The sequence below is a fragment of the Eumetopias jubatus genome, unplaced genomic scaffold (genome assembly GCF_037043125.1).
Source record: "Eumetopias jubatus isolate StellerSeaLion01/CBP00866 unplaced genomic scaffold, mEumJub1_p1.0 scaffold_4, whole genome shotgun sequence".
In the NCBI taxonomy this organism is placed as follows: Eukaryota; Metazoa; Chordata; class Mammalia; order Carnivora; family Otariidae; genus Eumetopias; species Eumetopias jubatus.
In genome coordinates, this window is record NW_028274810.1 from 65,417,831 (window position 1) to 65,444,260 (window position 26,430).

The 26,430-nt window shown below is 36.1% G+C and overlaps 1 protein-coding gene across 1 annotated transcript in view; it reads right to left on the minus strand.

Moving 5' to 3' along the window:
• The window catches only part of ZFYVE9 (zinc finger FYVE-type containing 9), a 180,949-nt gene that overhangs the window by 67,701 nt on the left and 86,818 nt on the right, over positions 1-26,430 (minus strand). Inside the window, exon 5 of the mRNA XM_028106742.2 lies at positions 949-1,048. Within this exon, the coding sequence (XP_027962543.1) occupies positions 949-1,048 (100 nt within the window). The remainder of the gene's footprint in view (positions 1-948; positions 1,049-26,430) is intronic.

Sequence of the window (26,430 nt, forward strand, 5' to 3'; positions counted from 1 at the left end):
TTGGGTGGATCACAGGAGATCAGAACAGATCAGATTAACTGACATGCAGGAGGTTAATAAGCCAGCAACAGGAAAACATCACTATGAGCAACGCAGACAGACAGAGCAGGAGGGGTCTTAAGCAGATAAGTTCCGGCCTCCAGGATGCACACAACCCTGGCACAGGCAGCAGCAGTATCCCAGCTGAATATTTTATTAGTAATTCTTCTGGCAACTGTGCAAAGATGTACTCAAAGAGAAAATACTACAGCCTGATCAATTTCATTTTATCTCTTTACAAAAATACTATTTTAAAATTTTTAACTAAATTCCCTTGGATTCATTTCCAGTCCCATAAAAGATGAACACTGGACAAGCTATATTTACCTTCTCCTGGCCATATTCTTTTACCATATAACTAAATTCAAAACGAATATCCTTATAACAATCTAAGTAGTATTAAGGAGATAACTGATAGAAAAATGTACTTCTCTATTTGATCTTAGATATTAAAATATTTATTTTTAACAAGATAAATGAAACAAGGTGTTAATGAGAATATATTTTAAATTAAGGTACCCCCTAGAGATAGCGTCCCTTGAAAGGAAAACCTCGGCTCAATTTTAATATTTCATCATCTGAGTAGTCAATAGCCTCCCACCCCCAGCCCACTTCAGTCATGTCACAGGAACATTAAAGCCACACAGCACCAGATTGCCATGAGAACCTCCATTCTTCCTGCAAAACTTACCTGATGTTAGCATTCATTCATTAAGTTAGGCACAGGAATTCTGAAATTCTACAATATTTTCAAAACATGGAAATTTAGCTCAATATTTTCAGTTAAAGTTGTGCCTTTCGAGAAGGTGAGCAACTTATAGAGAAAGGCAGGAAAAAACAGTAGCCTTTTCATAGGAATTCTCTTGTTTTGTCTCCTTAACTGCGAATTCGAATTGTTTTAATACTTACCATTCATTAGCACTGAATGGCAGATTACACATACTCTAGCTTCCTTTCTATCCATGTATAACAGTTTACATTTCAGGCTACAGCAGGAAGCACAGAAAACCTGTAGGAAAAAGAACATACTAAATTTATTTAGAATCACAGTACAAAGGAAGCAAACCAATACTGACCAACACTGACTAACAGGAAACCATATTACTACAACACTGAAAACTTCAAAGGAAAATACAATTGAGGAAGCTGTGCACAAGACCCAATTCATAAGCAAGAGCAAGATGACAAGCCTATCAGCAATAAGAAAAGTCAAAGTGTTGGCTGAAAACAAAAACCTTAGCCAAGATCACATAACAAATACACAGGAGGGGGAAAAAAAAAGAGCTGCCCTTAGGTGAAATTCCTATACACGGTATCACATAACATGGGCATATAAAGATAGTTACATCTGTTTGGAAAGGCAAGATAGCAGGGTGAAATAAGCAAGCATTGAGAATTCCAGGTTTTATTTATTTATTTATTTTTAATTTTTAATTTATTCATTTGAGACACAGAGATAGAGAGAGAGAGAGAGAGCATGAGCAGGGGGAGAGGCACAGGGAGAGGGAGAAGCAGGCTCCCTGCTGAGCCAGGAGCCCGATAATGGGGCTCGATCCCAGGACCCTGAGATCATGACCTGAGCCGAAGGCAGACGCTTAACCATCTGAGCCACCCAGGCACCCCATGAGAATTCCAGGTTTTAGCTTCTGGTTTTTACTCATCTTATGTGTGGAATAATAATCATAATCATCATTTTCACTGATTTGCTATGAAAGCCAGGAAAGAACAAAGTATACAACTCAATCCTAGAATAAACACAGGCCTAGCTATAGAAAATCAGAGCAGGCAACCAAAAATTCACCAGGCCAATTTCCAGCACCTTATTTCCACTTTCCAGGGTTGGTTCCTGATAATCCTACTTTCTTCTCCCTTTCACATCAGTCAATAAGAATCTCCTTGGCTCCCTGTTAAGATTTATTTTCTTGAGAAGTCATTAGTCACTTATCACAGAGAGCCACCTACAGGCAGAAGGCTGTTGCCAGTATGGTAAATTCTACCAGTCCAGTCTTTATGGTCAAGAAGTATCTACCTGACAAAGATAAATCAAGAGATGAGGTCATATTAAAGACAAAGAGAGATCATCTCCTTTCCTACCAGGTAAAATTAATCTACCTAGCTACCATGATTACCAATTTACAGTTTTCAGAGGCTTTATATTCTCAAAGTAACTCTGCACTGTAGGGGGAACAGGAAATAGATTATCCTTTTTTCTATCAGAAGAAACTGAGTTTGGATTGTTAAATGACTTGTTCAAGTTCACAGCAAACTATGAATACAAGCTTTTTACACATACTATCTCATTTAACTTCGATGAAGGTACTCATTTACAATTAACAGAGTTAAACAAATGTTAAGTAAAATCTTCCAGGTGTACAGCTAGTAGGTTACATAAGTCTGCAAAGGCTCTATTCTTAACCACTATGTAATACTGCTTCATACTAATTCATATATGGCATTTAATTTTAATTTGAGACTTGACTTTTCCTTTTCCCTCACCACGACTATATCTAGTCAGTCGCCAAGTCCTGTTGGTTCTTCCTCTTAAATGGTTCTCCCAAAATACCATCTCTTCCTCTCCATCATTAATGCCACTGCCTTTATTTAGGCTTCTATTATTCGAGGCCAAGAAGATAATCATAATCAATTATCTGTCCTCCTAATTTTCAGATATGTCTTTCTAATTCATCCTTCCACAAACAATAAATGAGAGAATTTTCTAAACAGTGAATCTAATCATGTTAATCTTGAAATCTTTCAATAACCTTTCTAATCAAGACATAAAACCAAGAAGCCATCACTCACTCATTCATGTTACAAATGTCTGAGTCCCAACTATGTGCTGGGCAGCAGGATACCCTACCAGATGTAGCAGTGAACAAAATAGATATGACCCTTGCCTTCATGAAATTCATAGTCTACAGAGGTTATAATTTGAAATTTAATAATCACACAAGTGAATATAAAATTACTTGCTTCAAAAGAAGTACATGATAAAATAAGATGTAATCTAGGCCTTACCTTGACAGGCAGGATCAAAGAAGGTTTTATTTAGGAAATGAGAGAGATAAAATATGAGGTAATATTTTTTATGCATAAAATGGTAACAAGGAGAGAGACAATAATAAGCAGAGGAAACAGTGAGTGCACAGGTCCCATTAGGGAAAGAAAGCATGGCTCCATTAAGGAACTAAAAATAGTTAATGTGGCTAGAGGCCCTTAGGTTAAGGGAGGCACTGAATAAAGATAAGGCCAGACAAGACAAATAACCATATGATTTCACTCATGTGTGGAATCTAAGAAACAAAACAAATGAACAAAGAAACAAAGAGACAAACAAAAAAACAGACTTAAATACAGAGAACTGATGGTTCCCAGAGGGGTGGTGAGTGGGGGGATGGGTGAAATAGATAAAGGGGATTAAGAGGTACAAACTTCTAGTTATAAAATAAGTCACAGAGATGAAAAGTAGAGCATAGGGGATACAGTCATTTAGAGTAATGTATAGAAATGTTCAATCATTATGCTGTACAGATGAAAATCTAACACTGTATATTAACTATACTTCAATTTAAAAAAAAAAGATGGCAAACCAAGCAAAGGTTCTATAGGTTGTATTAATAATTTTGTTTTTTAATAGAGCAATGGGAAATCACTTAAACATTTTAATCAAAGAGAAAAATATGATCAGACCTGCATGGCTACAGTATAGAGAAAAAAGGAATGGATTTGGGATTATTCAACATACAGAACTCAATCAATGCAATACACATTAAAAGAATGAAAGAAAAAAAAACATATAATCATCTCAAAGCAGAAAAAATTTGACAAAATGCAACACCCTTTCATAATAAAAACAGTCAAAAAACTAGAAATATAAGGAAACTACCAACATAATAAAAACCATATACAAAAAATCCATAGCAATGACCATACTCAGTGGTGAAAATATGAAAGCTTTTCCTTTAAGTTCAGAAATGAGGCAAGGATGTCTGCTTTCACCTCCTCTACTCAACATTGGTACTGCAATTTCTAGCCAAAGTAATTAGGCAAGAAAAATAAATAAAAGGCATCCAAATTGGAAAGAAAGTAGTAAAATTATCTCTGTTTGCATATGATATGAACTTATATACAGAAAACCCTAAATATTCCACATAAAAAAGCTATTAAAACTTATAAATGAATTCAGTGAAGTTGCAGGATACAAAGTCAACACACAAATATCAATTGCATTTCTATACACTAAAAATGAACAATCTGAAAAAGGAAATTACAAAACAATTCCACTTATAGTCACATCCAAAAAGAATAAAATAGACTAGGTAAAATATTTGTGTTATATATAATGAACAAAGGGCTAAGATCCATAACATATAAAAGGCTTCAATGAACTAATAAGAAAAATACAAATACCTCTAAAGAAGATAAGCAAGATCTCACACAGGTAAATTTACAGAAAAATAAATAAAATGACTAAAGATATACTAAGTATCACATGTGACAAAATAAAAATTAGAATGAGATACTCTTTTTCTATTGTACAAAGATTTTTATTTTTTTTTAATATTTTATTTATTTATTTGAGAGAGAGAATGAGAGAGAGCACATGAGAGGAGGGAGGGTCAGAGGGAGAAGCAGACTCCCTGCTGAGCAGGAAGCCCGATGCGGGACTCGATCCCAGGACTCCAGGATCATGACCTGAGCCGAAGGCAGTCGCTTAACCAACTGAGCCACCCAGGCGCCCTTGTACAAAGATTTTTAAAAAACTGGTATTATCCAATGGTGGTGAGGGTACAGAGAAAAGAGGAACTTTCTCTCATATCCTCCTGGTGGTAGTATAAATTGGTGGATTAACTTACCAATATCTTTTAAAAATTTTAAATGTCTCACTCCCTTTGACTTAACACATGCAATTTTTTAAATTTTTATTTTTTATTTTCATTTTAGAGGGGGGAGGGGCAAAGGGAGAGAGAGAATCTCAAGCAGGCTCCATGCCCAGAGCAGAGCCCAATGCGGGGCTCAACCTCATGTCCCTGTGATCACGACCTGAGCCGAAATCAAGAGTTAAACACTTAACCGACTAAGCCACACAGGTGCCCCTAGCAATTTGAAAGATTTATCGTACAAAAAAAAAAAATTCAAATGTGTGATGAAATGTATACAAGAATTAGCTCTGTACAGTTTGTAATAGTCAAAAGTTGTAAACAACAAAAATGTTCATCAGTAGAGGAATGATTAAACTGCAGTATAACCATTAAATGGAATGCTGTTAGCCTGTAAAAAGAATGAGATAGTTGGGGGCACCCGGGTGGCTCAGTCGTTAGGCGTCTGCCTTCAGCCCAGGACCCTGGGATCGAGCCCCGCATCAGGCTCCCTGCTCAGCCGGAAGCCTGCTTCTCCCTCTCCCACTCCCACTCCCCCTGCTTGTGTTCCCTCTCTCGCTGTGTCTCTCTCAAATAAATAAAATCTTTAAAAAAAAAAATGAGATAGTTCTATATATAGTTACTCATATGGAAAAGTAAAGTAAAATAATCAAGTTGGAGGATAAGAATTGGACAGAAATAGGGTTCCCCCCCTTTTTACTTTATATAATTTTTTTTGGTTGTTGGACTGGGATATTTTAATTTTGAGTAGAGCCTTTTCTGTATTCTAAGAGGAAAACAGAATTAAAAGGATTAGTTGGGTGTTATAAGTTAAATCGTCTCTCCCCCAAATACATATATTGATGTCTTAACCCTCAATACTTCAGAATGTGACTCATTTGGAAACAGGGTCTTTACAGAGGCATTCAAGTTAAAATGAGGTCATTAAGGTGGGCTCCTAATCCAGTAGAACCGGTGACCTTATAAAAGGGGAAATACGGACACAATATGCAGAGAATACGATGTGAACATAAAGATGGCCACCTACAAGCCAAGGAGAAAGACGTGGAATAGATCCTTCCCTCACAAACTTCAGAAGGAACCAACCCTGTCACCACCTCAATCTCAGACTTCTAACCTCTGCAATTGTGACACAATAAATTTCTATTATTTAAGTCACCAGTTGGTGGTACTTTAAAGATTTTTTTATTTTTTTAAGTTTTTTTAAATTAACATATAATGTATCATTTGTTTCAGGGGTACAGGTCTGTAACTCATCAGTCAAGATTTTATTCATTTATTTGAGAGTGCGAGAGAGCGAGTGCGAGCAGGGGGAGGAGCAGAGGGAGAGGGACAAGCAGACTCTGTGCTGAGCCTGAACCTGACTTGGGGCAATCTCACCACCCTGAGATCATGACCTGAGCCAAAATCAAGAGTCAGGGCCCAACTGACCAAGCCACCCAGGTGCTCCTAGTGGTACTTCATTATGACAGTCCTAGAAAACTAATACAGCTGGGAACTTTCCAAAGTAAAGGACTTGCTTTGGGTAAAAAAATCCTCAAGTAAGAATGAAAAAAAAACCCCAAAACAAAGACATCCTTTTGTAAAAGCAAGCAAGGGAGCAGCATTATGCAGTTAAACTGAAGGACCTAAGACTACCCATCCTTCCCAATATTCAATGAGCCTAACAATAGCGTCTCCAAGGAAATTAGAGCAGGAAAGTTAGTAGAAAAGTGGATGACTTACCAAGAAACTACCTACAATGGCAAGAAAATGGGAGTCAGGCAAAGGGATGCATTATCACCCATGCCAGAGAACTACATGGGATCAAATGTAACATACACCACAAAACTACCACAGAACAGTGCCTATGACTGACACAGGTGTACCACAACATAAAATAGAAGACTGACCCGGAAATGCTGGCTCTCATTCTCAAAAAGACAAATACTATCATGTAATAAGCTCCTCAGGTTATTAGAATTAGTATCATGGAATAGATAGGCAGAATCTAAGAGATTTGAATCAACTGAGAACAGGTTAAAAATCTTGTATTTAAAATTACGGGATAATACTAAAGTTGCCTGATGAGACCAAGATGAAGTTGTTTGCCATGAATCAGGTTAGTTAGTGTTTCTCAACAAGGGCATTCTTGGCATTTGGGGCAGCCAATTCTTCACTGCACAGCACTGTTCCACTTAACACAGGACGTTTAACAGCCCAGATCCCAGATTACTAAACACTGGTAGCAACCTCAGTCACTGTGACAAACAAAAATATCCCACCTCACCTTGAAAATGTCATCTAAGTACCTTCCCCAGTTCTCTGAGCTAGAGTCAAAAAGTCAGTTCTAGATATACAGAATTACATATTTGCACAAACGTATTATACTACCAAAATATCATACCACATACTTTTATTATCACAACTAACACAATCTACTGCAATCTATTACATTTATTTAACTTATTTTCCATTTTCTCAAGCTAGGGTGTAAACTTCATGAAGTAAAGAACTAAAGTATTTTAATACTGATATCACGGGGGCGCCTGGGTGGCTCAGTCGTTGGGTGTCTGCCTTCGGCTCAGGTCATGATCCCAGGGTCCTGAGATCGAGCCCCACATCGGGCTCCCTGCTCCACGAGAAGCCTGCTTCTCCCTCTCCCACTCCCCCTGCTTGTATTCCCTCTCTTGCTATGTCTCTCTCTGTCAAATAAATAAAATCTTTTTTTTAAAAAAAATACTGATATCACAGTGCCTGAAATGAAATAGGTACTTAACAAATGTTTACTGCTTCCTTGATTACTGAAGTTATTGCACACATGAGTATGAGTGGAGAAACAAACATTAATGGGGACTTATCTGGGAAGGGCTATATCATAGACACATTTGTCTTTGTAAAGAGACAAATTATGATGATTTATAATACATATGCTATTCAATGTTCCAGCTAAGTACTGGTTAGAATCTTCCATTTGTGTGGTTTTTGTTTTTGTTTTTTTACCGAGGTCTGTTCCTTTATTTTGTTGTTTATATATATTAAGGTTTATTCTTTGTAATGTAAAGTTTAATGTTTTTTTTTAAATTGAGGTATAGCTGCCACACATTAGTTTCAGGTGTACAACATAATGACTCAGTATTTGTATATATTGCAAAATGATCATCACAATAAAGTCTAGTTAACATATGCCATCATACATAGTTACAGAATTTTTCTTGTTATGACAACTTTTAGGATTCACTCTCTTAGCAAACTTTAAATATGCAATACAATGTTATTAACTATAGTTGCTATGTGTACATTACATCCTCATGACTTACTTATTTTATATCTGGAAGTCAGTACCTTTTGACTCCCTTCACCCATTTTGTCATTTTACCCCACCTCTACCCTTATTACCTCCCTGTCTCTATCTATGAGCCTAGGGTTTCGGGGGTTTTGGTTTTTTGTTTTATTTTTAGATTCCACATATAAGGGAGATCATAAGGTATTTGTTTATCTCTGACCATCTGTGTGTTTACATGTAATTTTCCTTAATGTGGCATTTCTGGATTTCAATCTCAACTTTATCATTCACTGGCCAAATAACTTCATGGGAATAATTTAAACTCTGCAAGCCTGTTTTTCCTCATATGTAAAAATTAAATGTTAATATTCTCCTTGTAAGGTTTTATGAGGATTAAATGAGATAATACATGGAAAATGTAGTACATAGTAGGGACTGAGTGAATGATGGTGCCTTTCTTATTTCCCTTTTCTTTCCTTTCAAAACTTCCCACTCACAGCTTTCCACATAACAAATCCTACTAACAAATTTATAAACAAGTTTTATACTCAGGTATGATGTGTGCCTATTAATGACCCCCTTACACTGTGCCTAACACTTAGTCCTTGAAAATTCTTGAAAATTCAAATCATCAAATGTTCACTTATTTCTTCCCAACTTAGAAAGTGGAAAAAGTGATATCCCAGGTCTTAAAAAAGTACTGTAATTAGGACAAAAATAACTGCCTTGCAAGAACAAAAAACAGGAAAGTGCTTGTAAATGACCAATATCCAGCTATTCACAAAGACCAGTGACAATAACAACTTGTAAAAACTCCTAAGTGCAAAAGTGCCTGGCTTACTAGCAAATACCAAAACCAATGTAGTAAGAGCCAAAGCAGTTCTGATTCCAACTGCCTCTATCCAAACACCTGTTCCAACTTGACTGTTATTAACTGAAAATAAAAATAAGTCATTTTAAGAGCAAACCACAGGAAGAGCTACAAAAGGTCTCTAATTCAACCTCACAATTTTATTTCCAATCAAAGTTATACAGATACAATACCAGAATTAAAAGAAAACAAATTCGACATAAAACCTTAAACTTGTTTGAAGTTACCAGACTCATTTCCTCTAAGATGCTATAAATTAATTTTTATGTCATTATTTTTTAAATAACACACACTGTGTTTTAAGTTTTATGTGTACGTTAAAAAGTACTAATTTGTAAAAGGCAAACAATCAAAACATGTCCCTTTTTTTTAAGCCATATTCTGGCCATTCTGCATTTTTAAAACTTTTTATTACAGAAGTTTTCAATCATATAAAAATACACATAACAGCATAAAGAACCCCTAAGTGCCCAGTGCCCAGATGAAACATTAAAGCAAATCCTCACCTACTTCTCACTCATTTAATCATTTTGAAATAAATCTCATATCATTTCATCTTTAAATATTTCAATATGTCTCTGAAACACAGGGACTATTTTAATAGTACCGTATCTTAAAATTAAAATTTCTTAAAATTAACAATTTCTTAATAACAAATATCTGAACAACGTTAACATTTTTAATAGACATCTTTTTTTTAATAGATTCCCTTTTTTAGAGCAGTTTTGGGTTCACAACAAAATGAAGCAGACGTTATAGGGCATTCCATATACCCTTCCCCAACACATGCCTAGTCTCTGCCGTTATCAACATCACTCATTCTAGTTTCCTAAGGTGGAAGCTTAGATGACTGACTTTAGATCTTTCTTTTCTAATTTATGCATTTAATACTGCATTATTATTGTATGTTTTTAAATTTTATTTAGCTTTTTAATGTTATGCTTGAAGCAGAAATCAAAGAGGGCCATATACTATGATTAGTAAACGTCTCAAGTCTCTTTTATTATATAGGTTGTCCTTCAACAATATTTTATTGAAAGAACTGAGTCATTTGTCCTATACTTTCCCACAATATGGATTTCATTGATTGCCTTCTTGTGGTGACATTTTTTAATGCATTTCTCTATTTCCTATAAATTGATAGATCTAGAAATTAATCAGATTCGAATATGCTTTTTCTGGGAAGACTATTTCATAGATACCGAAATTTTTTTTTTTAAAGATTTTATTTACCTATTTGACAGAGTGGGAGAGGGAGAAGCAGGCTTCCTGCTGAGCAGGGAGCCCGACGTGCGGCTCGATCCCAGGACTCATGACCTAAACCGAAGGCAGACACCTAACCACTGAGCCACCCAGGCACCCCCATCCTGAATTATTTTTAATCGAATCAATACTAAGAACCACTATTAAGAATTAAAAACAGGGGTGCCTGTGTGGCTCAGTCGTTAAGCATCTGCCTTCGGCTCAGGTCATGATCCCAGGGCCCTGGGATCGAGCCCCACATCAGGCTCCCTGCTAGGCAGGAAGCCTGCTTCTCCCTCTCCCACTCCCCCTGCTTGTGTTCCCTCTCTCGCTGTGTCTCTGTCAAATAAATAAATCTTAAAAAAAAAAAAGAATTAAAAACAAAAAGAAAAAGAAAACAATTACCCAGAATTCCACCAATTAAAATTACTTGTTTTGAATTTTACATGTTCACTTTATATATACATGTTTTTATGCCCAAGAAACTCTTATTATAAACAAAGCATAACTATGAGTTTGCATTTTATTTTATCCATATATCATTAGACATTTTCCATACTGCCTTATCATAATTATTTTTAATGGTCAAATCAAATGTATGTATCATATTTATCATTATCCAATTTTGGACAGAAATTGTTTCAAATGTACTTGCTATTTAAAGTAACACTAAGGGGGCGCCTGGGTGGCTCAGTCGTTAAGCGTCTGCCTTCAGCTCAGGTCATGATCTCAGGGTCCTGGGATCGAGCCCCGCATCGGGCTCCCTGCTCGGCAGGAAGCCTGCTTCTCCCTCTCCCACTCCCCCTGCTTGTGTTCCCTCTCTCGCTGTGTCTCTCTCTGTGAAATAAATAACAATCTTTAAAAATAAATAAATAAATAAATAAATAAATAAATAAATAAATAAAGTAACACTAGGGGCGCCTGGGTGGCTCAGTTGGTTAAGTGTCCAACTGTTGATCTCAACTCAGGTCTTGATCTCAGAGTTGTGACTTCAAGCCCCATGCTGGCTAGCATGGAGCCTACTTACAAAAAAAGAAAAAAGAAGAAGAAGAAGAAGAAGAAGAAGCCCTTTGAGCTTAATAAATTAATTAAATAAAGTAACACTAAAATGAACATCTTTTTGTCTTACAGTTCTTGTTCTTTAGGAATTATTTTCCCCAAAAGGAATTATTAGCTCCAAGAATTGATACACATGGCATTTTATTTTTTTGAATTATTTATTTATTAGAGAGAGAGCACGAGAAGGGGGAGGGTCAGAGGGAGAGGCTGAGCAGGGAGGCTGATGCGGAACTCGATCCCGGGACTCCCGGGACTCGATCATGACCTGAGCCAAGGGTAGTCGCTTAACCAGCTGAGCCACCCAAGCACACCACATGTGGTATTTTAAATGTATAAACATGCTGATTTCAACTTAACAACACCTACATTTAGTATTATCAACATTTTCTATTTTTCCCTGTATAAGTATGAAATTTTCATTTCTACCTCTTAATAACTAATAAATTTAAATATTTCTCTACTGTCTACTAACCCACTTAAACCTCTTTTGCCCACTTATATATTGAAAATGTGATGGTTTTAACAAAAGACACCTGTCATTTGACATTCTGTAACCAACTTCTGATTTGTTCTGTCAAAGGAAGCCATTTAAGACTCAATATCCTACTCTGCGTTTTTCAAATAATTTTCTTCTGGCTTAAAAAAAATTGTGCCTGGGGTGTCTGGCTGGCTCAGTTGGTAGAGCATGCAACTCTTGGATCTCAGGGTCATAAGTTTGAGCACCGTGTTAAGTATAGAGATTACTTAAAAAAAAAAATTGTGACAGGCACCTAGGTGGAACAGTTGGTTAAGCATCTGACTCCTGGTTTCCACTCAGGTTGTGATCTCAGCATTGTGAGATTGAGACTATGTTGGGCTCCATGTGGAGTCTCCTTAAGACTCTCTCTCCCTCTCCCCCTTCACCCCTCTCCTTCCCCCACCCATGATAACGTGTGTGCTCCCTCGCTCTAAAATAAATAAATAAATCTTTGGAAAAAAACTGTGACCCACCTAAATGAAATGGACAAATTCCTAAAAATACAAAACCTGCCATGTCTGAATCAGGGAGAAATAGAAAATCAAAATACATCTATAACTAGTAAGGAGACTAAATCAATAATCAAAAACCTCTCAACAACAAAAAGCTCCAAATAAAATGGCCTCACTGGTAAATTTTACCAACATTTAAAGAACACCAATCCTCAAACTCTTCCCAAAAACTGAGAAGGAAAGAGCCCTCCCTAACTTTCTATGAGGCCAGCATTACTCTGATATGAAAGCCAAACAAAGGCACTACCAGAAAACTACAGACCAATATCCCTTATGAACACTGATGCAAAAAATATTCTCAGTAAAATACTAGCAAACCAAATTCAGCAGCACATGAAAAGGATTACGATCAAGTGGGATTTATTCCTTGAATGTAAGGATGGTTCAACACTGGAAAATCAATCAGTGTAAGACACAACATTAATAGAATGGGAAAAAATCCACATGATCACTGATATAGAAAAAGCATTTAACAAAATTCAACACATTTACATGATAAAAACATGCAACAAACTTAGAAGGAAATTACCTCAACATAAAAGGCCACATATAAAATATTCACAGCTAACATAACAGTGAAAGACTGAAAGCTTTTCCTCTAAGGTAGGAACAAGATAAGGATATACACTTTTACCACTTATAGTCAAGCTTAGCTTTTGAAGTTTAGCCAGAGCAATGAGGCAAGGAAAACAAATAGGCATTCAAATTGGAAATGAAGAAGTAAAATTATCTGTTTACAGATGGCATGATCCTATATGTAAAAAAATACTAAAGATTCCACACACAAAACTGTAAAAACTAATAAATTCAACAAGCTTGCAGGATATAAAGTAAACCCACAAAAATCAGTTGTATTTCTTTTTTTTTTGTTTTTACGATTATTTGAGAAAGAGAGCACATGGGGGGGGAGAAGCTGTGGGGGGGAGGGCAGAGAATCTCAAGCAGACTCCCTGCTGAGCACAGCCAGACTTGGGGCTTGATCCCATGACCTTAAGATAATGACCCCATCCGAAACCAAGTCGGATGCTTAACTGACTGGGCCACCCAGGCATGCCCAAAAATCAGCTGTATTTCTATACACTAATAATGAACAAGCCAAAAATGAAATTAAGAAAATTATTCCATTTACAGTAGCATCAAGAAGAATAAAATACTTAGGAATTAACTTAACCAAGGGGGTAAAGGACTTGTACACTGAAAATAAGAAAAGATTGCTAAAAAAAATTAAAGATATAAATATGTAGTAAGACAATTCATCAACTGGAAGACATTACTGTTAAGATGTCCATACTGTCTGGGGAGCCATGGTGGCTCATTCGTTGAGCCACTAACTCTTGGTTTTGGCTCAGGTCATGATCTCAGGGTGGTGAGATCCAGCCTTGAGTTGGGCTTGCACTCAGCACAGAGCCTGCTGGAAATTCTCTCCCTCTCCTTCTCCTGTCCCTCTGCTCCTCCCCACTCTCTCTCAAAATAAATAAATCTTTAAAAAAAAAGATATCCGTACTATCCACTATCCAAAGTTATCCAACAGATTCAATGTTATCTCTATCAAAACCCCATGATGATCTTCACAGAAATAGAAAAGTCCATCCTTAAATTACTATGGAATCTCAAGGGATCTCAAATAGCCAAAATAATCTTGACAAAGAACAAAGTTGGAAGATTCTCACTTTATGGTTTCAAACTTTACTACAAAGCTACAGTAATCAAACAGTATATTAGTATAAACACAGACATCAGAACAATGGAATAAAACAGTGAGCCCAGAAATACACTCTCACATATATATATATATATAGTCAAATGATTTTGACATGGGTGTAAGACAGTTCACCAGGCAAAGCACAGTGTTTTGAATAAATGGTGCTGGGGAAACTAGATATACACATTCAAAAGAATGAAATTGGACTCAACATACAAAAATTAACTCACAGTGGATCAAAAAACTAAATATAAGTGCTAAAACTATAAAACTCTTAGAAGAAAATATAGGAGAATAGCTTCATGACATTTGGTTTGGCAATGATTTCTTGGATATGATACAAAAAGCATAGGTAACAAAAGAAAAAAACAGGTTAAAAAAAAGAAAAAAACAGGTCGAACATCAAAACTTAAAACTCTGTTGCATCAAGACACACTATCAACTGAGTAAAAAGGTAACTTATGGAATCAAAGATTTGCAAATCAGATAGCTGACAGAAAACTGATATCCAGAATGTACAGAGAACTCTACAACTCAACAACAAAAAACTTTATAAAGAAACTACAGGCAATTTTCCATAAAGACATAATTAAAATAATGTTACCATTTAATGATAATCCACTACATATAGTACTAGGTAACATTTATTACTTCTAATACTCATAATTAATCCATTCAGATCTTTATTATATAATTGTGCAAGCTAAGTATTATCATCTTTATTTTACAGATGATCAAAGTGTCTTGCTTGAGATCATAAAGAAGCTAGCAAATGGCTATAAAGTTATTCTGAATCTAGGTGTTGAGAAATATTGATCTCTTTTGCTCTTTATAATGCTCTTAATACATTTCAAAAACCTTTCAGTGTAAGAAATTACTACTTCTCTGCTGCCCAAGGAACACTACCAGTGGTCATGTTTTAGTATGAGAACAAAACAAACCTTGAGAAAATTAATCTCAGAAGTTATAAACCAACAGATTATCCTAATGTGTTTTTTACTAAAAGTCTTATAAAGATTATTCTGTATTCACTACCCAAATTCTCAAATGTTAAACAAAACTGACTGTAACTCAAGTTATTCAAAAGTAAATTGTGAGTAATTTAACATGTAACTTTTTTAAAAATAAGAAATTGCCATCTAATAAAATAAGTACCAGATATTTTTCAACTTTTTGAAATAAATATATTTGCTTTGAAAACATGGTATAAATACAGACATTCCTCTAAGAAATGCTCAGAAAACAATATAAAAATCACCATAAAACCTACTGAGTTGTTTCATTTTTATCCTGTCAACTCTATTTAAAGGAAAAGAGCATGAGTTATACAAAAAAACACTGACTGGTTCCTAGTTCCACTATCTCAGTTTCTTCAACTGGAAAATAGGAATACCTTTCACATGGACTTATGAGGACGATGATAACTTACAGAGTAGGTACCAAAGGTTTCGCTACCTTCTGTTTCCCTCTTAGCTGGCTGCTTAGGAGCTCTGTAGTCCTAAGTCCAAGTGTTGCTACAGTGGCTCTTGCTAAGTTAAGGACCTCAATTTTATCACTCCCTCATTGTTTGTTTTTCCCTGAAACCACTGCATATTGCTTTGGAGTGTGGGCTCTACATGTCAAAGAGCCTCAGTATGAATTCTAACTCCACTTATTGGCTGTGTGATTCTGAACAAGTTACTTAATTTTTGTAGGCCTATTTCATCCTTTGTAAAATGTGGATTATAACCCTAGCTACTTCACAGGGTGTGATGTATATTAAATAATATAAGTAGCATCTAGAAAAGTGCCTGACTCACAGTCAACACTCAATAAATATTAGGCATCTCATTCTCACCACTACTACCACCACCATCATCATCTATCTGTTTCCCACCACAAAGCATATGCAGCTTTATAATTGTTTTATTATTTATTTCATATATTTAAGTTTTGTCATCTATGGAAGCATGAGCAGTATGTTTTAATAGGGTAGCCATTCTCCTTTTTTCTTTCATCTCTTTGGTTGAAAACAGAACACTAAGCAGTAAGTAAATGCTTGCTGAATGAATCAGTGAAATAAACAGAAATGGATAGAGAGATGGCAGCATAAACTGGCCCTATAGAACCTTTCCTGCTTCACCAATAATTGCTTGTATTGCAAAGATAACATAACAAGCTCGCAATATCTCCAAAGACAAATACCTTATCCCATGAAGTCAGAACTGCACTAGTATAAAATGACTGAAAATTTGATACCCAGTCTCACAGGGCTAACAAAATTTCAATTCTCTAACTAGGTTTTACTTTCCTACTCAAAGGTAACTATCTTGCCCCTCTCAAACCTTCATCACCTACTTTACCTCTCTGTGTTTATATTTTCTATATGAAGTATGAGCCAAGCAGATGTAAATGTCTTCATGCTCTCATCAATAAATCCATAATCCTACCTTTATCTGTCCCCAACTTCTCTTCCTTTCCCCTGAAGATCAAACCCTCAACATGTGCATAGATCCCATTCTTTTGGCCTTCTCAAGGATTTTGCTCTTCCTCTGATCAATCCTTTTTTCCCAAAACATCCTGTCTAGAGGATCATCCATTACATAAGTACAATAGTAAGTATTTCCCATCCTTTAAAAAATTCATCTATAGGGACGCCTGGGTGGTTCAGTTGGTTAAGCGTCTGCCTTTGGCTCAGGTCATAATCCCAGGATCCTGGGATTGAGTCCTGCATCGGACTCCTTGCTCGGCCTGCTTCTCCCTCTGCTGTGTTCCCATGCTCTGACAAATAAATAAAATCTTTAAAAAAAAAAAATTCATCTCTAACCATCTTCATCTAGTAAGTGCTCCAATTTTTTCTATTCTCCCTCACAGAACTTCTTGAAAAAACCATCTCCACCTCCTTACTTCTTATTCCATTTTCAGCTCATCCCCCATTTTCAACCCATTCTGGCTTCTGTATCCACAGCTGTACCAAGTCTGCTTTTTTCAGTCTAATATAGACCAGTCCACCAGTCCCTTTTCCTGTCCACATGTTCCTGACTTCCCATCAGCCCTTTATATTAGGTAATAACTCCTCTCCTTCGACAAACTACATTCTTCTTTTGATTTCCAAGACACCACATTTTCTTGGTTGCCATGCCTCCTCGGTCACTTGTACTGGGGTCCTCCTCCGCTTGACCTCAGTGGCTCAGCCTTGGGCCCCTTCTCTTCCCTCTATAAACTCCTCCCTAAGTAAGCTCATCCATTCCCATGGTTTCCCATTGTATTCCTCACCTGACCTGCAGAACACTACATGATCTATTCCCTGGCTTCCTCTCCAAGCTTTTTATGTGACTCTTGCCTTTAACCATATTGGATTCCTTTTAGTTTCTTGTATAAGTGCCTTCTTAGCTTAGTCCAACTGTTCTCTCTTCCCGAAGCATTTTTCTCTCTGTACTTTGAATGGCTGACTCAACTTTCATGTGTCATCCAAAATGTCATTTCTCAGAGGCCTTCCCAGATATGCCTTCCCCCTCCATCTTTTATATTATCCTCCCTTGTTAATTTCCTTCATAGCCCTCATAATTCATAATTATACATTTGTTTGCTTTTGGTTACCCACTAATCTTTACATAAGGGTAGGGATCACAATGTGTAAACTCAGCACCCAGCACAGTGACAAATAAATACAAGCACTCAATGTTTAAGTAAATTAATGATCTGGCATTCACTTATTCATTCATTAACAAACATTTATTGAGCAATATGTAGGTGACAGGTATTGTAAACTCAGCACCCAGCACAGTGACAAATAAATACAAGCACTCAATGTTTAAGAAAATTAATGATCTGGCATTCACTCATTCATTCATTAACAAACATTTATTGAGCAATATGTAGGTGACAGGTATTGTGCTAGATGCTGGGGACAAAGATAAATCAGAATCAATCTCAAGATCCTTACAGTCCAATGAGAAGGACAGAGATAATACTGTGTGGTAAGTGCTATGACATGGGTGAGGCCAACTACTAGCCATTACACAACCTTTTGAAGGATATGAATGGAAAATATTTCCCTTCTTTAGAAACCAGGTTAATCCAAATGTTTTTCCTGTTTTACCATGCTGGAATGGTTCAGATCATAATGTCAATTATAAGACAGGTTTTTAGGCAGACTATAAGGAAAACTGAATTACCGAGGAATATTCTATTTAAAGCATCCATTTCTTACTCTCATATCTATTGTTTCCCATCGATAGGTAAGTAAATATGGAATCAGGAAAATAAAGTCATTTTGGTTTCAATCTGTCCTTAAATAAGAGAAATATACACAACTAATTTAAAATATTTTCCAAAGATCTTACATCCATTATATTCTGAATTTGACACCTTCATCTGAAGACTCACGGTGTTACATAGAAAGATGTACTGCTGCTTTAAGAGATAGTATTCATTCACTTGTTTGTTTGTCCAACAAAAATTCTGTAAGCACCCATTATATGCTAGGGCTGAGGATACAGCAGCAATCAAGGCAGAAAATACCCTTACCTTCACTGAGTTTTTAGACTCAAGTTGGAAAGACAAAAAAAAATAAGAAAATACAGAAGTAAAATCATAATTGAAAAGTTAACACATCATTTCTAACACTTATAATCAAGAAAGAGCAAAGAAATTCTACTGAAATGTATTATGTAAAAATGTTTAGTTAAGGGACAGCCTGCCTAGTTCAGTCAGTAGAGCACATGACTCTTGATCTTGGGGTTATGAGTTCAAGCCCCATGTTGGGCAAAGAGATTACTTAAAAAAAAAAAGAAAAAGAAAAAAATTTTAAGAAAATGTTCAGTTAAATACCCAGAGATACTTCTAAAATAATTAAAAGTGAATATGTCTAAGAATGAAAGGAACACAGACTGGGAGAAAATATTTGTACAACATATCTGATTTAAAAAACCTTGTAACTTATGAAATATAAAAAGAACTTTTAAAATTCAATAAGAAAACATCCCAATTAAAATTGGACAAAAGATCTGAATAGACACCTCATCAAAGAAGATATACAGACAGCAAATAAGCATATGAGAAGATGTTCACCATCATATGTCATTAGGGAACTGCAAATTAAAACAAAAATGAGAAACTACCACACATCTATATGAATGGTTAAAATCCAACACCAAATGCAGGTGAAGACGTGGGGCAAGAAGAACTCGTTTATTGCTGATGAGAATACAAAAAGGTACAGCCACTTTGGAAGACAGTTTACCAGTTTCTTACAAAGAGAAACATAAGCTTACTATATGATCCTGCAATCATGTTCCTAGGTATTTATACAAACAAGCTGAAAACTTATGTCCACGCAAAAACCTGCACATGAATGTTTATAACAACTCTACTTACAATTGCCAAAAATGGGAAGCAACCAAGATGTCATTCAATACCTGAATGAATAAACAAACTGTGGTACACCCATACAATAAAATATTATTCATAAATACAAAGAAATGAGCTATCAAGTCACAAAAGACATGGAGTTCCTTGACATTGGTCTTGGCAATGATTTTTTTTTTCTGATTTGACACCAAAACCAAAGACAATAAAAGCAAAGATAAACAAGTAGGACTACATCACCTAAAAAGCTTCTGCACAGTAGAGGAAACCATCAACAAAATAAAAAGGCACCCTATGGAATGAGAGAAAATACTTGCAAATCATATATCTACTAAGGGGTTAATATTTAAAATACATAAAGAAGGGCGCCTGGGTGGCTCAGATGGCTAGGCATCTGACTTCAGCTCGGGTCATGATCTCAGGGTCCTGGGATCGAGACCCGCATCAGGCTCCCTGCTCAGCGGAGAGCCTGCTTCTCCCTCTGCCTCTACCTGCTGCTTCCTCTGCTTGTGCTCTCTCTCTCTGTCAGAAATAAAATTAAAAAAATGAAAAATAAAGAATTCGTAAAACTCAATAGAACAATCTGATTAAAGAAGGGGGCAGAAGATCTGAACAGACATTTTTCGAAAGATATACAGAGGGCCAACAAGTACATGAAAAGGTGTTCAACATCACTAATCATCAGGAAAATGTAAATCAAACCCACAATGAGACATCACCGTACACCTGTTAGAATGGCTATCAAAAAGACAAGAGATAACAACTGTTGGTTTGGATGTGGAGAAAAGAAAACCCTTGTGTAATATTGGTGGGAATATAAATTGATGTATCTACTAGGAAAAACAGTATGAAGTTTCTTCGAAAAATTAAAAATAGAACTACCATATTACCCAGCAATTCCATTTCTGGGTATTCATCCAAAAAAAAAAAAAAATGAACACACTAACTCAAAAACATATCTGTATCCCCATGTTCACGGCAGCATTATTTACAATAGCCAAGATATGGAAACAACCTAAATGTCCCTTAATGGGTGAATGAAGAAAATGTAGTTTATATACACAATGGTATTTTATTCACCCATAAAGAAGGGGGAAATCTTGTTATTTACAACAATAGGATGGACCTTGAGGGCATTATGCTAAGTGAATGTTAGAGAAAGACAAATACTATATGAGCTCACTTACAGGGAATCCTAAAAAAAAAAAAAAAGCTCATAGAAAGAGAGGACAGACTAGTGAAGTGGGGAATAAGGGGTGGGCAAAATGGGTAAAGGTGGTCAAAAGGTACAAACTTCAGTTATAAAGTAAGTCCTGAAGATGTAGTGAACATATCATGGTGACTATAGTTAATAGTGCTGTATTGCATATTTGAAAGTTGCTAAGAGTAAATCTTTTTTTAATAAAGATTTTTATTTTAAAGTGATCTCTACACCCAATGTGGGCTTGAACTTAATGACTCCAAGATCAAGAGTTGCATGCTCCACCCACTGAGCCAGCCAGACACCCCTCAGAAAGTAAATCTTAAAAGTTCTCATCACAAAAAAAATTTTGTAACTATGTATGGTAACATATATTAACTAGACTGATTGTGGTGATTTCACAATATATGCAAACATCAAATCATTATCTTACACACCTGAAACTAATATAATGTTGTATGTCAATTACACCTCAATTTTTTTTAGAAAGACATGGAGGAACCTTAAATGCATATTACTAAGTGAAAGAAGCCAGTCTGAAAAGGTTACATAACTATAGGGACAGTAAAAACATCAGTGACTGCCAGCAGTTAAGGGGGAGGAAGGAAGGAAGAGTGGGGCACAAGGGATTTTTAGGATAGTATAATTATTCTATAGGATACCATAATAGGATACATAATATGCATTAATAAAAACCCATAGAACTGTACAACACAAAGAGTGAATCTAAAGTAAACTACAGTATATATTACTATATGATCCTGCAGCGATCTTCAATTAATAGGACTTCAGTTAATAACAATGTATTGATATTGGTTCATCAATTTTAACAAATGTACCACACTAGTGGCAAGATGCTAATAATAGGGTTAACTAGAGGGGGTGTGTGGGAACTCTGTACTTTCTGTTCAGTTTTTCTGCTCTAAAAAATAGTCTGTTTTTTTAAATGGGTATATCTAGGAAGCTAAACTAGGGAACAGGGATATTTAGAGGTAGAAAGGAGGTTGCCATCATAAACATTATTTTAAAGTAATATTAAAATATACTGTATTTTAACTACACTGGAATTGAAATTTTTTTAAGCGTGCCATCAGGGGCACCTGGGTGGCACAGTTGGGCGTTTGACTCTTGGTTTCGGCGCAGGTCATGATCTCCAGGGTCATGAAATTGAGCCCTGGGTCGGGCTCCACGTTCAGAAGGGAGCCTGCTTGGGACTCTCTTGCTCTCCCTCTGCCCCTTCCCTCCCCCTCTAAAATAAATAAATAAATCTTTAATAGTGTGCCATGAACTGGGGAGTATGATTCTTGATGCCTGAGTTCCAAAACAGGTAAAATAAAATAAAGTAAATCTAATATGAAATAAAAGGAAACAAGAACAGAATAGTGCTCCAGTATTTCTGTCCTTGTAGAGATGAAGAAGCTCATGGCACATTCTAGAGCTCTCAGGATGAAAATTCTTATAATACCTGGATGAAGTCAATACTGACAAATACCCTTGGAATATTGCTAAAACATTACATATGATATAAATCAAATTCGGTATCAAGCAAGTTTGTCATAACTAATGCAACAGGCATTAGTTATTCAATTAAAAAGGTCTTAACTGAAGGCAGTTTTTTTCTGTGACTTAATCGCATGGCATTATACAGAGACACTTTTTTTTTTAAAGATTTTATTTATTTATCTGAGAGAGAGAATGAGATAAAGAGAGAGAGCATGAGAGGGGGGAGGGTCCGAGGGAGAAGCAGACTCACTGCTGAGCAGGGAGCCCAATGCGGGACTCGATCCCGGGACTCCAGGATCATGACCTGAGCCGAAGGCAGTCGCCCAACTGAGCCACGCAGGCGCCCCAGGGAGACACTTTTATAATGAGTGTCTTACATGCTTTAAATGATCAACATATACTTTTAATACTGGCAGGTAACAAGGTGATAAGGGAAAGATTCTCTTACCTGGTTGCCTTTTTAAAATATATGACATTCACTTACAAATATCTGACATTTACATAACCTCTATTTAGAGTAAACAAAGTTGAAAATAATCTTCAATTCTATCAAGATTCTTTGACCAAAGTCAGAGCATAAAATAGCACAAACTGACAGCACAAACAGACATGATTTTGCATAGCACAGACATGATTTTGCTTATGTCATCTTAGGTTACAGTACTGAAAAATAATTTTCCTATGGTTAAAAAATAAGCACCAACAAAATTTTTCATGCTCTGGAATAATAATATTTTATCCCAGATAGCATCAAAAACATTATAACTCTCCCCTAATATTTCAGGTGAGCATAATCTATATTCTGTAATATTACTGAATAAAAAAAAATCTTTAAAAAAATATTGTTAGCTTCTAAAACAATTATTTTAAAAATGTGTTTTATTCTTGCTTTTAAATTTGAAGTTATTTTAAATATGACATTTTAATTTTTAAAGTATATTTTCACTTAAACTAAAAATATGGCATAATGACATGAATATCAAAATATTACACAGTTTTTTTAAGATTTACCTATTTGAGAGAGAGACAGAGAACACATGAGTGAGGAGAGGGTCAGAGGAAGAGAATCGTCAAGCCGACTCCCCACTGAGCACACAGCCCCACAGGGAGCTCCATCCCATGACCCATGAGATCATGACCTGAGACAAAACCAAGAGTGGGACGCGTAAGCGACTGAGCCACCCAGGTGTGCCTATAGTTCTGTTATACACCTTTATATAAAAAATTACTCCTGACATTACTGCAGAACACTAATTCAAATTAAAAGTAGAGTTAAATATTGACTGTATTTGCCATTTTATACATAAACATGTTATATAAATTATGTAACTTATAAAATATTTATATAGTATATAACTATAAAATTATATCAAATTAACATTTTATAATTACATTTATAAATGCTCACTATATGTTAAATATCTACAATCCCATGTGTCTGAAAGGGGAAACTTGTCAGAACTATATTAAAAATTAATCTGGATCATTTTGACATTAGGCATGTCATCAAGCTATTTTTTAATAAACTGTAAGTGATGAAGATCATGTGTGCCTAAAGGGATCTTGAAGAAATTAATACTGGAAATGAATCAAAAAGGAAACAGTAATTGCAAAATAAAACCCTCAGTATAGCACACGTGACACCTTGATAAATAGCATTTCAGTCTGAGATAACTTCCAGAAAACACACTTACAGCACAGCACACTTCAAAATGTTTAATGGTGCACTCTTCCCACAAAGTGACCTTAGCTAATCAGTAAATTTAGTAATAATTTTATAGAGATAAATCACTGCTAGCACAAATCATTCCATTTCCTTTTCTATTTTTTTTAAACACAGTTCATATAAGCTCTTTGAGAGCTGCAAGGAAACAGAAACAGTTTATGCAATCCACTCCTTTTACAGAAGAGGAAATAGAAGCCTAGCTCTTTCAGGAAGCCTGGGTGGCTCAGTCGGCTGACCATCTGCCTTCAACTTGGGTCATGATCCCAGGGTCCTGGGATTGAGTCCCATGTTGGGCTCCCTGCTCAGCAGGGAGCCCGCTTCTCCCTCTGCCTGCCGTTCCCCCTCGTTGGGCTCTCTCTCTCCCTGACAAATAAATAAAATTTTAAATAAACAAACAAATAAATAAAAGAAGCCTAGCTCTTTCATACCCATTCCAGTGTTCTTTTCTACATTACCTCTCTTGCAGTTCTCTTCTATTTATTCAAATTACTAATGCAGTAAAAAATCATCTACTGTGAGTTATACTTTTAAAGTCAATTACAGGGCGCCTGGGTGGCTCAGTTGGTTAAGCGACTGCCTTCGGCTCAGATCATGATCCCAGAGTCCTGGGATCGAGTCCCACATCAGGCTCCCAGCTCAGCGGGCAGCCTGCTTCTCTCTCTGACCCTCTCCCCTCTCATGCTGTTTCTCTCTCTCTCAAATAAATAAAATCTTAAAAAAAAATAAAATAAAGTCAATTACAATGGAAAAAATAATTGTGAGTAAACTGGAGTGGTATATATTACCATCACTAAATCTCTCCTCATTCAATGACTTGGTGTCCATATTGTTCTTTTTCTACTTGGTAATTAAAGACTTGATACGTGAAATAAAACCTAAAATCCTACAAACTTTGGTAATTTCACCTGATAGCCCCATTCAAAAATTTTATCTTCCTTTTAAATTCAAATACTCAAATTCCCAATCCTTTACCGCGCCCAAAACTAATGTCCACCCAAAAACAAAGACTTATATTCTAGTAAGCAATTCAAGCACAGATAAATCTTGTTGTTATGTCCAGTGTAATAAAAAGAGCATAAGGCTTTGGAGTCAGATTTGTCTTAAAATCCATACACTCTTGGGGCACTTGGGTGGCTCAGTTGGTTAAGTATCTGCTGTGGCTCAGGTCATGATCCCTGGGTCCTGGGATCACCCCACGCATGGGCTCCTGCTGAGCCAGTGGGGAGTCTGCTTGTCTGTCTGCTTCTTCCCCTTGCTCATGCTCTAATAAATAAATAATAAAATCTTTTTTAAAATTTCCATGCACTCTCATTTTCAAACTCAGATTTAGGCGAGTTACTTAACCTTTCTGAGGCACATTTTCCTCACCTGTAACTGTATCTCACAAAACTGTAAGATTAAATAAGCCTAGCATAAAGTGGAAGTATTGAAAAATATTATTCTATTTTCATCTTCCACACCATCTGAAACAAATCCAAAATATCCAGGTAATAATTATAGTTCAAGAAGTTTTACTTTTAAAGAATATTTTTGTTTATTTCTATTAAATAGTAAATAGAGCAGTCATTAACCACAGAGCACCAAGTAAATAATAATTGGCCACATCAGAGATGGTAATGGATAAAGTGTGACAAAGCCTTAAAAATCACCAGGGATGCTTGGGTGGCTTAGCTGGTTAAGCGTCTGCTTTCGGCTCAAGTCATAATCCCAGGGTCCTGGGATAGAGCCCTGCCTTGGACTCCTTGCTCAGTGGGGAATCTGCTTCTCTCTCTCCCTCTGCCCCCCCTCCTCGTCCCGCCCCCCCTTGTGTGCACTCTAATAAATAAAATGATAAAAAGAAAAAAGAGGTCAAAATGTTGATGGCAAATGGAGCCTGAGAGAGGATGAATAATCATGATCTGAAGTCAGTGATTTCCATAGGAAATTAATATGGATATACAGGTAATGGTGATCATTTGCACTTAGAGGGCACCTTTTGGGGACAGAGTTCTCTGTACTCTTTCTACTCTGTAATTTATCACCTATTATACAGGAGAAGTAGGGATTATGTTGCTCTATGGCGCAATTATCTAAATTAATAACATGTGAAATCATAAAATAAAACTCATTTGCTGAGCATTTTAGAGTATGACATACTTTTCCAATTAACAATGAAGACAAGAATGGAATGCAGAGGGGCGCCTGGGTGGCTCAGTCGGTTGGGCGTCTGCCTTGGGCTCAGGTCATGATCCCAGCGTCCTGGGATCAAGCCCCACATTGGGCTCCCTGCTCAGCAGGGAGCTTGCTTCCTCTCCCTCTGCCTCCCTGTCTGCCTACTTAAATAAAATAAAACCTTTAAAAAAAAAAAAAAAGAATGGAATCCAGATATCTTGATCTCCATTTTAGTAATTTAAATTACAACATTTTAATACTTTCATAAATTCTGGTATAATTATTTTATATTCTACTTAATTACATTTTACCAAGATGAATGTTACTACAATTCTACTGCTTATCAAGAATTGAATATAAGCTTTAAACTATGCTAGATAATTTTCCACCATTTTCTGTTAACTCCTTCTATA